Source organism: Leucoraja erinacea, chromosome 5 (genome assembly GCF_028641065.1).
Source record: "Leucoraja erinacea ecotype New England chromosome 5, Leri_hhj_1, whole genome shotgun sequence".
NCBI classification, from domain to species: Eukaryota; Metazoa; Chordata; class Chondrichthyes; order Rajiformes; family Rajidae; genus Leucoraja; species Leucoraja erinaceus.
The window spans coordinates 96193445-96211382 of record NC_073381.1 but is presented as its reverse complement, the minus strand read 5'-3'; the positions used below and the strand labels follow the sequence as shown (position 1 = coordinate 96211382).

At 47.8% G+C, this 17938-nt stretch overlaps 1 protein-coding gene across 1 annotated transcript in view; it reads right to left on the bottom strand.

Moving 5' to 3' along the window:
* The window catches only part of polr1b (RNA polymerase I subunit B), a 69415-nt gene that overhangs the window by 30778 nt on the left and 20699 nt on the right, over window positions 1-17938 (bottom strand). Inside the window, exons 5-6 of the mRNA XM_055636310.1 lie at window positions 6943-7079; window positions 1764-1987 (exon numbers count right to left, since the gene is read on the bottom strand). Coding sequence (XP_055492285.1) covers window positions 1764-1987; window positions 6943-7079 — 361 coding nt within the window. The remainder of the gene's footprint in view (window positions 1-1763; window positions 1988-6942; window positions 7080-17938) is intronic.

Below are 17938 nucleotides of genomic sequence, written 5' to 3'. Positions count from 1 at the left end.
CATGATTTTATGCACTATGACAGGAGTTGGCAACCTTGTTCTGCATAGGGGCCAGGACGCATGTCTGTGAGCGGATGGCCGGCCACATCTATCACCATATATAAGATCACCCCTCATCCTGTTACAATCCAAGGAATAGAGACCCAGCCTTCTCAACCTCTCCCTATAGCTTGCCATGAGTCCTGGCAACATCCTCGTAAATCTTTAGGAAGTCATTACAGATGCTGGTTTAAACCAAAGGTAGACACAAAAAGCTGGAGTAACTCAGTGGGGTCAGACAGCATCTGTGGAGAAAAGGAATAGGTGACGTTTTGGGCGGACACCCATCTTCAGACTGAGTGTCAGGGGAAAGGGAAATAAGAGATATACTGTAGAGAGATACGGTGATGTAGAGAGATAGGCCTTGTGTGCGAGGCAAAATCTAGTACAATGAGACTCAACAAGATGATTTTGAAGCTGGTATGACTTGGGTTGGGAAGGGATGGAGAGAGGGGGGTGCAAGGGTTACTTAAAGTTGGATAAATCAATATTCATAACCACTGCCCAAGCAAAATATGAGATGCTGTTCCTCCAATTTGCATTTCGCCTCACTGTGACAATGGAGGAGGCCCAGGACAGAAAGGTCAGTGTGGGAATGGGTAAGAGAATTAAAGTGTTTGGCAACCGGGAGATCATGTAGGTCCAGGTGGACTGAGCGAAGGTATTCAGCGAAACGATGGCCCAGTCTGGTTTAGTCTCGCCGATGTGTAAGAGTCCACATCTTGATACAGTAGATGAGGTTGGAGGAGGTGCAAGTGAACCTCTGGCTCAAAACAAGGTGGCGCCAGAGTATTGTGTGTGTTTGCGGCTGGTCCGAGAGGAGGATTTCTTCAGAGTATTGTGTTCAGTTCTGGGCACCATGTTACAGGAAAGATATTGTCAAGCTTGAAAGGATTCAGAGAAGATTTACGACGATGTTGCCAGGACAAAAGGGTGTGAGCTATCGGTAGAGGTTGAGTAGGCTGGGTCTCTATTCCATGGAGCGCAGGAGGATGAGGGATGATCTTATAGAGGTGTATAAGATCATGAGAGGAATTGATCGGATAGATGCCAGAGTAGGTGAATCGAGGACCAGAGGACATAGGTTCAAGGTGAAGGGGAAAAGATTTAATAGGAATCTGAAGGGTAACTTTTTCACACAAAGGGTGGTGGGTGTATGGAACAAGCTGCCAGAGGAGGTAGTTGAGGCTGGGACTAACCCAGCATTTAAGAAACAGTTAGGCAGGTACATGAATAGGACAGGTTTGGAGGGACATGGACCAAGCGCAGGCAGGTGGGACTAGTGTAGCTGGGACATGTGGGCCAGTGTGGGCAAGTTGGGCCAAAGGGCCTGTTTCCACGCTGTATCACTCTATAACCCGAAACGTCACCTATCCCTTTTCTCCAGAGATGCTGTCCGACTCGCAGGTTTACTCCAGCTTTTTGTGTCTATCTTCGGTTTAAACCAGCTCCTGTAGGTCTGTCCTACACAAGGTTTACACAGAAGGACACAGAGTGCTGGAGTAATTCAGTGGGTCAGGCAGCCACCTCTGGAGAACATGGATAGGTGATGCTTGGATTGAAGTAAAAGGGTCTGGACCTGAAACCTCACCCATCCTTGTTCTCCACCGATGCTGCCTGACCCACCCGCTGGGTTACTCCAGCACTCTGTGTCTATCTAAACTAAACTGTGGTAACATGGTAATATAAGCAGCACATGATGCATATTAATAAGTGTCACTGACTCGAACAGGAACTCTGCGGCTTGCTCGTTGGTGTACCACTCGGGGAGATAAAGCTTGACGCGGAACCTCTGGCCCAGGTAATTCAAGAGCTGCTTCTTGGTGGTGCAGCCCTCCGTCATCACCAGTCTCAGCATCTGCGCCACACAACTCTTGAAGAAGGAGTTGCTCTCCTTCCCTTTGATCAACTCCTGGTAAATCTGGAAATCGGTGAAATCAACTAACCCCTGCAAAAACACAAAACAGGAACATCTCTGCTAGATCGGGATGAAGCAAAATAGAAACAGAAGCAAATGGTTAAACCAGCCTGCCGCCACATGCATCTTGATGAGTCATGTTACTGATTCAAGTGAAGAATTGGAAAATTGATGGGAGACTCAAAAATGCTGGAATAACTCAGCAGGCGAGGCAGCATCTCTGGGTGACGATTCGGGTCAGAGTGATACAGTGTGGAAACAGGCCCTTCCATCCAACTTGCCCACACTGGCCAACATGTCCCAGCTACACTAGTCCCACCTGGCGTTCCTTCTCTCCGGAGATGCTGCCTCATCCGCTGAGTCACTCCAGCATTTTGTGTCTACCTTTGATTTTAACCAGCATCTGCAGTTCCTTCTTACACAGAGTAATGATGGGACTGACTTTAGAGATACACCGTGCAATCAGGCCCTTCGGCCCATCCGTGCCGACCAGCAATCACCAGGTACATTCGCACTACCCTACGCACTAGCGACAATTTACAATGTTGCAGAAGCCACATAACCCTACAAACCAGTACATCTTTGGAGTGTGGGATCAAAACTGGAGCACCAGGAGAAAACCTATGCGGTCGGTCACAGGGAGAACATCGAAACTCCATACTCAAAGAACACAGCTCTATCTTAAACACATTTATCACCAAACTCGTGGGGATTGGTGTCAGCAGACATCTCTGCAACTGGATCCTTGACATTCTTGCCATAGAAAGACATTCTTGCCATAGAGGGAGTACAGAGAAGGTTCGCCCAGACTGATTCCTGGGATGTCAGGACTTTCATATGAAGAAAGACTGGATAGACTAGGCTTGTACTCGCTAGAATTTAGAAGATTGAGGGGGGGGGATCTTATAGAAACTTACAAAATTCTTAAGGGGATGGACAGGCTAGATGCAGGAAGATTGTTCCCGATGTTGGGGAAGTCCAGAACAAGGGGTCACAGTTTAAGGATAAGGAAGAAATCTTTTAGGACCGAGATGAGGACAGTGGTGAATCTGTGGAATTCTCTGCCAGAGAAGGTAGTTGAGGCCAGTTCATTGGCTATATTTAAGAGGGAGTTAGATGTGGCCCTTGTAGCTAAAGGGATCGGGGGTATGGAGAGAAGGCAGGTACAGGATACTGAGTTGGATGATCAGCCATGATCATATTGAATGGCGAATGGTGCAGGCTCGAAGGGCCGAATGGCCTACTCCTGTACCTATTGTCTATGTTTCTATATTTCCTGACCAACAGACCCCAACCAGTGAGGATAGGGGACAAATCATCCACTACGATAATCCTCTTCACTGGTGCTCCGCAGGGATGTGTTCTCAGCCCCTTCTTTGCTCCTTGTACACCCACGACAGGGCAGCTGTGTACAAATCTATTTCCATTTAAATTCACAGACGATGCCACCATTGTGGGCCGGGTATCAAATAATGAGACGGACATAGGCGGAGAGAGACGGACAAAAATCTGGAGTAACTCAGCGGGACGGCAGCATCTCTGGAGAAAAGGAATAGATGACGTTTCGGGTCGAGACCCATCTTCAGGCTGAGAGTCAGGGGAAAGGGAAACGAGAGGTATCAATGGTCCTGGTCCGAGAACACTGATGCAATTATCAAGAAAGCACATCAGCGACTCTACTTCCTGAGAAGATTACGGAGAGTCGGTTTGTCAAGGATGACTCTCTCTAACTTCTACAGGTGCACAGTCGAGAGCATGCCGACCGGTTGCATCGTGGTTTGATTCGGCAATTTGAGTGCCCTGGAGAGGAAAAGACTACAAAAAGTAGTAAACACTACCCAGTCCATCATCGGCTCTGACCTTCCTTCCATCGAGGGGATTTATCGCAGTCGCTGCCTCAAAAAGGCTGGCAGTATCATCAAAGACCCACACCATCCTGGCCACACACTCATCTCCCTGCTACCTTCAGGTAGAAGGTACAGGAGCCTGAAGACTGCAACAACCAGGTTCAGGAATAGCTACTTCCCCACAGCCATCAGGCTATTGAACTCAACTCAAACAAAACTCTGAACATTAATAGCCCATTATCAGTTTATTTGCAATTTATCTGTTTTATTTATTCATGTGTGTATATATTTATACAATGGTATATGGACACACTGATCTGTTCTGTATACATGCCTTCTATATTCTGTTGTGCTGAAGCAAAGCAAGAATTTCATTGTCCTATCTGGGACACATGACAATAAACTCTCTTGAATTTTGATATAGAAGAAATGAATGATAGATATGCAAAAAAGTAATGATGATAAAGGTGACAGGCCATTGTTAGCTGTGGGCTAGATGAAAACGAGTTACAATGAGACTCAACAAGATGACTTTGAAGCTGCTACAACGACTTGGGTGGGGGAGGGATAGAGAGAGAGGGAATGCCGGGGCTACCTGAAGTGAGAGAAATCAATATTCATACCACTGGGTTGTAAGCTGCCCAAGTGAAATATGCGATGCTGTTCCTCCAATTTGCGTTTAGCCTCACTCTGACAATGGAGGAGACCTGGGGGACAGAAAGGTCAGTGTGGGAATGGGAAGGGGAATTGAAGTGTTTGGCAACCGGGAGATCAGGTTGGTCCAGGCGGGCTGAGCGAAGGTGTTCCGTAAAATGATCGCCCAGTCTGCGTTTGGTCTCGCCGATGTATAAGAGTCCACATCTTGAACAACGGGTACAGTAGATGAGGTTGGAGGAGGTGCAAGTGATTAGCTGCCTAACCTGAAAGGGCTGTCGGGGTCCCTGGACAGAGGCGTGGGAGGAGGTATAGAGACAGGTGTTGCATCCATTGTCAGAGTGAGGCCCAGCGCGAATTGGAGGAACAGCATCTCATATTTCACTTGGGCAGCTTACACCCTAGCGGTATGAACATTGATTTCTCTAACCTCAAGTAACCCTTTGCATCCCCTCTCTCTCCATCCCTCCCCCACCAAAGTCGTACCAGCTTCAAAGTCATCTTGTTGAGTCTCATTGTCTGTAACTCGTTTTCATCTAGCCCACCGCTAACAATGGCCTGTTTCCTTTATCATCGTTACTTTTTTGCATATCTTTCATTCATTTGTTCTGTATCTCTCTACATCACCGTCTATATCTCACGTTTCCATTTCTCCTGAGTCTGAAGAAGGGTCTCGACCCAAAACGTCACCTATTCCTTTTCTCCAGAGATGCAGCCTGTCCCGCTGAGTTACTTCAGCTTCTTGTGTCTATATCTAGTTTTAACCACCATCTGCAGTTCCTTCCTACACAATGATGGAGTACAGGAAGGAGATTGAGAACCTCGTGTCCAGATGTCGAGACAACAGCCTTTCTCACAATGAAGATAGTGATGGACTTCTGGAAGTGAAGCAGTCCACATATCCCAGTTTGCATTGACATCGCCAAATTAGAGATGGTTGAAAAATTAGAATTAAGAGGAGTCAATATCCAACAACAACATCTCCTGGATCACCCATATTGAAGCAACGACCAAGAAAGCACATCAACTTAGAGGCTAAGGAAGTTCGGCATGTCTACAACAACTCTCACCAACTTCTACGCCATAGAAAGCATTTTATAAGGATTGGCATTTACAAAGGAGTTGAACAGGTACTTTGGTTCTGTCATCACTAAGGAAGACACAAACAATCTACCTGATGTACTAGAGGATAGAGGACCTAGGGAGACAGAGGAACTGAAATAAATTTGCATTAGGCGAGAAATAGTGTTGGATAGACTGATGGGACTGAAGGGTGATAAATCCCCAGGGCCTGATGGTCTGCATCCCAGGGTACTCAAGGAAGTGGCTCTAGAAATCGTGGACGCATTGGTGATCATTTTCCAATGTTCTATAGATTCAGGATCGGTTCCTGTGGATTGGTGGGTAGCTAATGTTTTCCCACTTTTCACGAAAGGAGCGAGAGAGAGAGAAAACGGGGAATTATAGACCAGTTAGCCTGACATCGGTGGTGGGGAAGATGCTGGAGTCAATTATTAAAGAATAATAATAATTCTTGGATAGAGAATTGGTTGGCAGACAGGAAACAAAGAGTAGGAATAAACGGGTCCCTGTCAGAATGGCAGGCAGTGGCGAGTGGCCGCAACTATTTACAATATATATTAATGATTTAGATGATGGGATTAAAAGTAACACCAGGAAATTTGCAGATGACACAAAGCTGAGGGGCAGTGTGAACTGCGAAGAGAATACTAGGAGGTTGCAGGGTGACTTGGACAGGTAGAGTGACTTTTCTCCGGGTGCTCCAGTTTCCTCCCTCACTCCTAAAGACGTGCAGGTTTGTAGGTTAATTGGTGGCTTTAAATTGTGAGTAGGATAGTGCTAGTGTTGAGGTGAACGCTGGTCGGCACCGACTCAGTAGACTGAAGAGCCTGTTTGCACACTGTACCTCTACAGTAAAATAAACTCAAATTACAGTGAGTGGTAGACAAAAATGCTGGAGAAACTCAGCAGGTGAGGCAGCATCTATGGAGCGAAGGAAATAGGCAACGTTTCGGGCCGAAACCCTTCTTCACACATTGAGTGGTGCACACTGTCAGATGTAGAACAGGCAATGACCTCCCCCACATCCACCCACACCCAACCCCACCTCATCATAGGGATCTATAGGAGGCACTGCCTCAAAAAGACAGCCAATTGTGGACAATGGACTTTGCCCATGGGACTGATGCGCTACAATGTGATGCACTCTGTTTGGCCCCTGTGTTTGAAATTATTGTTTGATTTGGTGATATTTATGTCTAGTATTAACTGATCAGTTTGGATAGCATGCCAAACAAAGCTTTTCACCATACCTTGGTACACGTGGCAATAATAAACCTCAACCTCAAATATAAATGTAAAGCAAATGATGTAACCTTGGTCAACGAAGTTTAATGCCAATGCATTCCTGAAAAGGATTTGGTCCCGTTCGGGATTTTTAATGGGTGGAACATGCGATCTCACCTTCAGTGCAAACCCGAGTGGGATAAAGAAGAGTTCCTTCTGATAAATGAAGTTGACCATCACTGTGCCGTTGTCCAGATAGTGGAGGTTCATGTTGATAGCTGTGTGCTCATCCTTCACACAGTGCATGCTAATACCTGGCAGAAGAAACACAGCGGGAGAATCTATTACATATACAGGCAGATCATTTTCTGGCCATGTTATCAACTTGGAACGCCAACTTCATCTAGTTTAGTTTAGAGATACAGCGTGGGAACAGGCCCTTTGAGCCCACGTCAACCAGCGATCCCCATACACTGACATTATCCAACACACACACACTAGGTACAATTTACATTTTATGCAAAGCCAATTAGCCTACAAACCTGTACGTCTTTGGAGGGAGCTTCTCGGAGAAAACCCATGCATGTCACGGGGAAAAGATACAAACTGCGTACAGACAGCATCTGTAGTCAGGATGGAATCCGGGTCTCTGGCGCCGTGAGGCAGCAGCTCTACCGCCTGCGATACCACTTGTTGATAACGTGGAGAAGCAGAGAACAGAGGAATATCGATCATGAGACTAGTTTATCATAGCATGATGTTCGGCACAGACATCTGGTTGAAAGGTTGGAATTCCAGCAACTTGTCCTGGACCACCCATCTCAAAGCAAGGGCCAAAAAAGCACACCATCGCTACTACTTCCTTACAAGGCTCAGGCAGTTCAGCATGTCCATCACAGCTCCACCCAAGACCGCAAGAAACTGAAGGGAATTGTAGACGCAGCCCAGACCATCGCACAAACCAACCTTCCTTCCATTGACTCCATTTAGTCATCTTGCAATCACGGCAAGGCCAGCAGCATAATCAAGGACCAGTCTCCCCCCAGTCACTCCTCTTCCATCGGGCAAGAGGTACAGAAGTGTGAATCGCACACCTCCAGATTCCGGGAGTTTCTTCCCAGCAACTGAACCATTCCTATCAACAACTAGAGAGTAGTCCTGAGCTACGATCTACTGATTAGAGACCCTCGGACTATCTTTAATCGAACTTTATCTTGCACCAAATGTTACTCCCTTCATCCCTAAAGAAAATCAACAAAATCGGGAATAGGCTAAAAATATCAGATTTTCCAGTTCCATGCAGATGTGGAAGTTTATTTTTTTAAATATAATGAGGTTACTCTATTGAACATTGGCGGTGTGCAGGAAAGAGCCTACCGGTTACATCGCAGCCTGGTTCGGCAACGCGAACGCCCAGGAACGGAGTAGATTGATCGGCACGGTGTCGCAGCAGTAGAGTTGCTGCCTCACAGCGCCAGAGACCCGGGCTCGATCCAGACTACGGGTGCTGACTATACGGAGATTGAGTTCGGAGTTTGCATGTTCTGCCTGTGACCATGTGGGTTTTCTCCTGATGCTCCGGTTTCCGCCCTCACTCCAAAAGATGTACAAGTTTATAAGTTTAAGAAGGAACTGCAGACTTAAGTCTGAAGAAGGGTCTCGACCCGAAACATCACCTATTTCCTTCGCTCCATAGATGCTGCCTCATCCGCTGAGTTTCTCCAGCATTTTTGTCTACCTTCAGGTTTGTAGGTTAATTAATCAGTGTCTATAAATTGTCCCTAGTGAGTAGGATAGTGCTAGTGTTGGGGTAAACGCTGGTCGGCACCGACTCAGTAGACTGAAGGGCCTGTTTGCACACTGTATCTCTACAGTAAAATAAACTCAAATTACAGTGAGTGGTGCACACTGCCAGATCCAGAACAGACAATGACCTCCCCCACACCCATCTCCACCTCCCATCAAAGGGATCTATAGGAGGCACTGCCTCATAAATGCAGCCAACATCAAAGGTCCACACCACCCTGCCCACGCGCTCATCACCCACAGCAAGGAAGATGGTACAGGAGCCTGAAAACAGTGACAACTTAAGGCCCTGTCCCACTTACGTGTCCTTGGCACGCAAATTACGCAACCCCATGATCGCGTTGAGGTGCACGGGCATTGTGTGGCCACGCGGGGCCTGTCCCACTGAGAAGCGCGGAGGGGTATGGAGTTGTGCAGGGTATCGCTCGGTGATCCGAAATTTTGTAACGAACAAAATCTTCGCGCGCCAACTGCCTGTCGTGTAACTGACGGCCAAAGTGGGACAGGCCCAAGACCCTGGCGCGACACAACATCTCCCCTCCAACAGCAGCAAAACCAGGCAAACATTCACCGAGCTCGGCCTGGGGCTCACGGCCGTTGCGGTCCGAATCCGCCCCCACTTCTACTCCCAGAGCGGGGCCAAGAAAATTGAAGATGGACACAAAATGCTGGAGTAACTCAGCGGGACCGGCAGCATTCCTGGAGAGAAGCAATGGGAGACGTTTCGGGTCGAGGCCCTTCTTTCATACTTCTTTCACGCATTCCTTTTCTCCAGAGATGCTGCCGGTCCCGCTGAGTTACTCCTGCATTTTGCGTCCATCTTCAAATGACGTCACGCGCTCCAGACAGCGCACGACCTTCGCGGGACCGTCGAGCCTCAACGCGACCACGAGGTCGCGTAATTAGCGTGCCAAGGACACATAAGTGGGACTGGGGCTTAAGAATAGCTTACCAACAACTTGGACACTAACCTCAGTAACTATGAGCTACCGGGACTTTGGTTGCACTAAAGATCTCTGTTTTTGCACGTATTATGGTTATTATTTATTATATGTGCATTTTGCATTTAAGGGCTTGTTAATCTGCTGCAAGTCACAATTCCATTGTTACAATGTTGAAGCATGAAAATGAAACATTTCACACTCCAACTGTGGTCAGCATCTCTGTCACATTCTGGTCAGTTACTGGCGGGACAAGTTCCCTCAATGAACCATTCTCTGTTTAACAACATTGCTGCATGCAAGGAAGTTCACATGCAAGGCTTAAGAGTTTTAATGTAGAGGTCTTACTACAATTGCATTAAAAATCAATACTGATGCAGCAATTTTTTTTTAAGTGAAAACAAAGTTAAGCCTGCAGGTGGAGACTCCTGAAACATAGACAATAATCTACCTAATATATTTTAAACAAGCACAAAATACGGCATTCACATCCTGATAGAGCTAGAGTCAATAGACAATGGACAATAGGTGCAGGAGTAGGCCATTCGGCCCTTCGAGCCAGCACCGCCATTCAATATGATCATGGCTGATCATCCTCAATCAGTACCCCGTTCCTGCCTTCTCCCAATATCCCCTGACTACGCTATCTTTAAGAGCCCTATCTAGATCTCTCTTGAAAGCATCCAGAGAACCGGCCTCCACCACGCTCTGAGTCAGAGAATTCCACAGACTGTACTATACTAATCCTATTTACTAGCAGTGTTCTAAGCCCATGTAATTTAAGCACTTGGTGTAAGAAGGAACAGCAGATGCTGGTTTAAACCGAATATAGACACAAAATGCTGGAGTAACTCAGCGGGACAGGCAGCATCTCTGGATAGAGGCAATGGGTGAGGTTTAGGGTCAAGACCCTTCTTCAGACTGAATCAGGGGAGAGGGAAATAGAGAGATAAGGAAGTGTAATGTGTGAAAATGAGACAAAGGGGACGGAGATCAAGGAAAAATGTTAAATAGATAATTGTTACCTAGGTGAAGGTAACAACAAAGCAAATAGAGATAAAATGACCGTCAGACTGGTCGGGGAGCTGGGAACGGGGAGGGATAGAGAGAGGGGAAAGGCAAGGGTTATTTGAAGTTAGGGAAGTCAATGTTCATACCACTGGGGTGTGAGCAGCCCAAGTGAAATATGAGGTGCTGCTCCTCCAATTTGCACTGGGCCTCACTCTGACAATGGAGGAGGCCCAGGACAGTCAGCCCAGTGTGGGTCAGACACTCGACTTGAAGCGTGAGTTATATTTCTACATCATCTCTCATATAGTTCATTCCACACCACCATCCCTATCATAGTCATAGGAAACAAGCCCTTCTGCTCAACGTGCCCACACCTGCCAACATGCCCCAGCTACAACTAGTCCCACCTGCCTGCATTTGGTCCATATCCCTCCAAACCTGTCCTATCCATGTACCTGTCTGTTTATTAAACGTTGGGATAGTCCCAGCCTCAACTACCTCCTCTGGCAGCTTGTTCCATAAACCTACCACAGTTTGTGTGAAAAAGTTACCCCTCAGATTCCTATAAAATCTTTTCCCCTTCACCTTAAACCTGTGCCCGCTGGTCCTCGATTCTCCTACGATGGGCACGAGACTGCGCATCCAACCGATCTATTCCTCTCATGATTTTATGCACCTCTATAAGATCACCCCTCATCCTCCTGCGCTCCATGGAATAGAGACCCAGCCTGCTCAACCTCTCCCTATAGCTCAGACCTTCTAGTCCCGGCAACATCCTCTATCCTCATCACCTATACTTTTTCTCCAGCAATGAGACCTAACCCGCTGAGTGACTCCAGTACTTTGTGTCTATCTTCAGTACAAACCAGCATTTGCTGTTCCTTCTTACACAATCCCTACCCACTGTGTGAAAAGATTTCCCCTGTAAAACTTCTCCTCTTAAACCTATGCCATCGTGACTTAGACACTCATACTATGTAAACAAAGATTTTTCGATCTACCATATTTATTTCCCCCATCATTTTATATTCCTCCATCAGGTCCCGCCTCAGCCCCCTCTGTTCCTGGGAAAACAACCTCAACCTATCCAGTTGCTACTTCAAATCATAATGCACACATAATCCCAGGCAAGTCAAATATTCCCCCACACAACAATCAGTCGAAAGAAGGGTCTCGACCCAAAACGTCACCTATCCATGTTCTCCAGAGATGCTGCCTGATCTGCTGAGTTACTCCAGCACTTTGGGCACCAGCATCAGCAGTTCCATGGCTCAACACTCATCAGGTACAGTACCAGCTAAAATAGTAACACTTTCTATGACATGGATCCAGTATTTACTAGTTGTTTTCAGAACTGCCAAGGGCATTGACTTTCAAGAGTCAAGAAATCATGATGCAGCTTCACAAGACTCCTGGTTAGGGTGCATTTAGAGTATTGCGTGTGTAGTTCTGGTCACCCCATTACAGGATGTGGAGGCTTTGGAGAGGGTGCAGAGGTTTACCAGAATGCTGCTTGGATTAGAGGCTTTTCGATACAAGCGGATGCTGGATAAACTTAGATGGTTTTCTTTGGAACGTGAGAGGTTGCGGGGAGTCTTGATAGAAGTATATAAAGCGATGAGGGGCACAGACGGGTAGCCAGATGGGGTAGATATGCCCAACATTAGCGGGCAGAGCTATAAAGTGCGAGGGGGAACGTTCAATTGAGATGTGCGGGGCAATTTTGTTAGCTGGTTTGGGCCTGGAACGCATTGTCAGGGGTGGTGGTGGAGGAGGCAGGTACGATTGTGGCATTTAAGAGGCTTTTAGATAGACACCTGGAAGTGCAGGGAATAGAGAGATATGGATCATGTGCAGGCAGATGAGATCAGTGTGAAGAAGGGTCTCGACCCGATACATCACCCATTCCTTCTCTCCGGAGATGAATGGAATTGAATTGAATTCTTTATTTGTCATTCAGACCTTTCGGTCTGAACGAAATGTTGTTGCCTGCAGCCATACATGTAATAATAACACACAATAAACACAAATTATCATCCACCACAGTGAGTTCACCAAGCACCTCCTCACTGTGATGGAGGCAAAAGTCTTAGGGTTACTGTCTCTTCCCTCCTCTTCTCCCTCTGCGCTGAGACGATACCCCACCGGGCGATGGTAAGTCAGTCCCGCGGTTCAAGCTCCGCGGCCCGGGGGTGGTCGAAGCTGCCGCCCTCCAGTCCAGCGGACACAGCTGTTGCCGCGGGAGCTCCGGAAAGCAGGCACCAGCCTGTGGCCAGCGCGCTCCCAACGATGTCGTCCACTGGCCCGCGGCCGAGCCCTGGATTCAGGTCGCCGCCGCCAGAACGCCGCCTCAGCCACCGGAGCACCGTCTCCGCCCCGCACCGGGCCGCCCACACGGGAGCGTCTTAGCCCCGTACCGGGCCGCCCTCACGGGAGCGCCTTCCAGCCGGGAGCCGAGCTGCCCCCACGGGTGTCTCAGCCCCGCACCGTCCGCCCTCACCGGAGCGCCGAGTCGTGCCGCCTCCCGAACGCCGCCGCAGCTCGAAGACGGCCAGCCTCGCGTTGGTAAGTCCTGACTGGCTCTACCTCCGGATCCTTGAGGTCGGTCGCAGGTTGGAGGCCGCCAGCTCCACCATGAGGCCTCAGCTCAGACAGGGGAAGAGAAGGGGGATACGACAAGAAAGTCGCATTCCCCCGAAGGGAGAGACAGAAAGCCCCGTTTCCCCCCCCCCCCCCCCCCCCCCCACACACACATAACACAACCTAATAACCAAAAGTTTAACTGAACAAGACAAAAAAAAAAGCACAAAAAAAGTAAGTACAGACAGACTGCAGGCGAGCAGCAGCCGTTTCACAGCGCCGCCACTTCCGGATGCTGCCTGTCCCGCTGAGTTACTCCAGCACGTTGTGTCTACCTGAGATCAGTTTAACTTGGCCTGGTGCTCAGCATCAACATGGGCCCGCTCCAGTGGTGTCCAATACTGTCCAACGATAGTGGTAGCAGCAGCAAGCAATCATAGTTGAGCTCCACATTGAGCACTATCTTGGTATAGAAATATTCTACTGCCATTCCATCGCAGGTGGGTAAAGATCCCAGAGCAAAATGACTGGACTACTTTCAGGCTGAAATTACTTTTTTCTTTTCACTAATAATTCTGATGATCTGATCTGCATTGCAATACAAAAGGATGTTTCAATGTGAATTCTTTCTCCTTATCTATATTGTAGCACAAACAAAGATGCTCAAAACAAATGTGCTCTCTTCCCTCTGATCTTTTTATATTCATTTATATTTATCATGGAGGGAGTATAGGAGCATGAGGCCACAAATGCAGAAAATCAACAGAGCTCTCCACTCCATCTCTCTCTCATCTTCCATACCCTTTTTGGCCTTGCAGGCTACAGATCATGGCATAAAACTGTAGTGGATAAAATAGCATGGCTAAAGATAGGAGCAAGATAGACCACTTGACGAAAAAGCTATAGTACGGTCATGGGCTCATGGGTAAATTTTGTTGCGCCATTTTGGGAATCAAATATATGAGGGGGTTTTTTGAATGGGCCTCTGTCATGGCGCCCACATCTACAAGCGAAGCGAGCTGTGCTCGAATTGCCAATGTAAGCGAGCACTTTACAGCAGTCTTTCTTCAGGTTCCCCACTAAAGACGAAAAGGTAAGAAATAAATTATAACTTTCTGTCGTGTGGCCTGCCCGTTCTCTTCCTATAGCTCGGAGCAGGGGGTCGCCAGAAAAATTGCTCCGATCGCTGGCCCGCGGACTATAACACCCTGAAGCCGCGGTGTGTGGAGCTCCTGTAGTATCTTTGAGCATGACTGATGGAGAAGGGAAGGGGGCCCCAAAGAAACTTTGTACCCACTGATAAAATTCCTCTCAGAGGCCCTGCTTTCAGCAGCAGAAACGTCAGTGGCCCACCACCACCAGCTCAGCTAGACGAGCAACAACTGTGAGCTTGCCAGCAACGCTCTCATCCGGAGAGGACACAAAGCTGGCACAACCCCAACCACACATTACATCAGTTGCACATGCACACCAGGCAGCTGTTAAACAGGGACTCAAACCCATTTCACAGCAACTACACCTGCACACAACTCATATGTGTGGTAAGGAACATGGTTGTAGGAAGGAACTGCAGATGCTGGTTCACTTGCGCCTCCTCCAACCTCATCTACTGTATGCATTTTTCAAGATGTGGACTCTTATACATCGGCGAGACCAAACGTAGACTGGGCCATCGTTTGCGGAACACCTCCGCTCAGCCTGCCTGGACCTACCTGATCTCCCTGTTGCTAGACACTTTAATTCCCCTTCCTATTCCCACACTGACCTTTCTGTCCTAGGCCTCCTCCATTGTCAGAGTGATGCCAAACGCAAATTGGAGGAACAGCATCTCATATTTCACTTAGGCAGCTTACAGCCCAGTGGTACAGTGTTTTCTCTAACTTCAAGTAACCCCTTGCATCCTCTCTCTCTCCATCCATCCCTCCCCCACCCAAGTTGTACCAGCTTCAAAGTGGTCTTGTTGAGTCTCATTGTCTGTAACTCATTTTCACCTAGCCCACAACTAACAATGACCTGTTTCCTTTATCATCGTGACTTTTCTGCATATCTTTCATTCATTTGTTCTACATCTCTCTACATCATCGTGTATATCTCTCGTTTCCCTCCCCCCTGACTCACAGTCTGAAGAAGGGTCTCGGCCCGAAACGTCACCTATTCCTTTTCTCCACAGATGCTGAATTACTCCAGTTTTCCGTGTCTATCTTGCTTATAATTCCTATCCCTCCATTCACCGCATATCCATGAACCTATCTAAATGCCTCATAAATTCCACTTTGTCGAGATCTGTTCAACAGTCGATTGAAAGCAGTGCAGATGGTGAAAAGGTAGGAGTAACTGAACATAGAAAAGTGCAGAAGGTAGACGCAAAGTGCTGGAGTAACTCAGCGGACCAGGCAGCATCTGTGGCAAAAAGCAACAGGTGACGTTTCAGGTCGGAACCCTTCTTCAGAAGGCATCTGCAGTTCTTTCCTTACCTTTGGTATAAATCAGCATCTGCTGTTCCTTCTTATACAAAGAAAAATGCAGCCCAGGAAGAGGCCCTTCAGCCTGCAGTGTCTGTTCAGAACACAATGCCAAGATAAACTCATCTTAGGTACACAGAAATGCTGGAGAAACTATTTTTGTGTACCTTCGATTTTCCAGCATCTGCAGTTCCTTCTTAAACGCATCTTATCTGTCTTCACATAATCCATATCTCCTTGGCGACATGGAGGCGCAGTTGGTAGACAGCACCACAGACCTGGGTTCCATCCTTACCACAGGTGCTGTCTGTACAGAGTTTGTACCTCCTCCCCGAGTGGGATTTCTCCGGGTGTTCCGGTTTCCTGCCACATTCCTAAGACATGCAGGTTTGTAGTTCGTCGGCTTGTGGAAATTGCCCCTAGTGTGTAGGATAGGACTAGCGTATAGGTGATCGCTGGTCAGCCTTGGTGGACCAAAGGGTCTGTTTCCACGCTGTATCTCTAAACTACATTCAACATCCGGTGCAGATGAGACAATGAAGGAGCCCCGAGAACATAGAACAGAACAGGAACAGGCCCTTCGACCCACAATGTCTGTGCCGGACACAATGCCAGGATAAACTAATCTCATCTGCCTTCATATCATCCACATCCCACCTTGCTGACTAGTGGCACAGCTGATAGAGCTGCTGCTACACGGCGCCAGAGGCCCAACCATCCTGCCCTCGAGTGCTGTCTGTGTGGAGTTTGCACCTTTCCCCCCCCCCCCCGGGTCCGCACGGGTGCTCTGATTTCCTCCCCCCCCATACCAAAGACGTGTGAATTTGCAGGTTAATTGACTTCTGCAAATTGCTCCTAGTGTATAAGGAGTGAATGACATAGAATAGTAAGATTAAACGAGTACTTACCAGTACGAAGTTTGATCTGTATTTTATGAGGAGTTACGATGAGGGATTACGTGAAGAACCCACCCAGCGCGCAGGCGCGGCATACTTCCAAGCAGCGGTGTGGAATCACAGATAGACACTAGTTGAAGTAAAGATAGTGAAGACCAACGAGACATTAGTCCGAATTTGATCTATATAATGAGGGTGGGAGCGGAGGGCACGTAATCCCTCATCGTAACTCCTCGTAAAATACAGATCAAACTTCGTACTGGTAAGTACTCGTTTAATCTTACTATTTTACTTCGGAGTCACGTGAGTGACTACGTGAAGACTTCAAAGGTCTGTGATTTCAAACCGTGTAACAGTTATATCACTCACTGCCGAAAGGTCATCGAGGGAGGAAGTGGTAGCTAGAGACCAACAAGTTTGTTTAGTTATAAAAGAAATATTTATTAACTATAACAAAAACAAAATAGCTCCCATGGGCTTTAAATCATAACTTTGCGGTTTGTAAAACAGTATCCGCAAAGACGTCCTGTTCCATCAGCGGTTTGTTGTAAAATCGTTGGAATGTCGATTCCCTTGACCATCCCGCTGCTCTGAGGATGTGGTCGAGGGGAACCTGCATCCTTTCCGCCGCTGAGGTGGACGCTGCCCTGGTTGAATGGGATTTAAAAACATTAGTGTTAATCCCTGCCATGCTGAGGACCTGTTTCAACCATCTGGATAATGTTTGGCTGGTTACCCGTCCAAAAGGCTTCCTGTGGCTAACCCATAAGGCTTTCTCTCTCCCTCTTAGCGTTTGGGTAGTGTCTAGATAATGTTGAAGGTGGGTCACCACACACAGCCTAGGTTCTGGAGGGTAAGCCCGGAAGATCATCGGGGAGTTTGATGTACCTGGTCTACTTTGTTTTACCAACCCCGGCATAGTGAAAGTAATGGTATCTGGGGTGGTCACCATGTAGTTTAGATTAAGCTGATGGAGCGACTGGACCCTTTGAGCTGAGACAAGCGCCATGAGCATGAGGGTTTTGTAAGTGGCCTGTTCCAGGCTCAGGGATCCCACCGGAGGCCAACCTCGAAGGTGTGTGAGAACTACACTCACATCCCACATGTGAGTGTATCTAGGCGTAGGGGGTTTGGTATTAAAGATCCCCTTAAGGAGTCTGATGACTAGAGGGTGGGATCCCACACTATGCTGTTCTATCGGCATTAGATATGCGGACAGTGCGCTCCGAGCCGTGTTGATGGCACTGTAGCTCATCTTGAGATCATGGTGCAGGTGGGCCAGGAACTCCAGCACATCCGAGATCGAAGTCGTCGTGTAGGATGTCCCTGCGTCCAGACAGTACTGTTCCCATTTCCTGATGAAGGTCAGGTACTGTTTCTTGGTGGAAACTCGCAGGGATGCCGACATGGTGGTGATTGTTCTGTCTGATAACCCCAATCCCCGGTAAGGCCTGTTCAAAATCTGGAAACCAGGAGT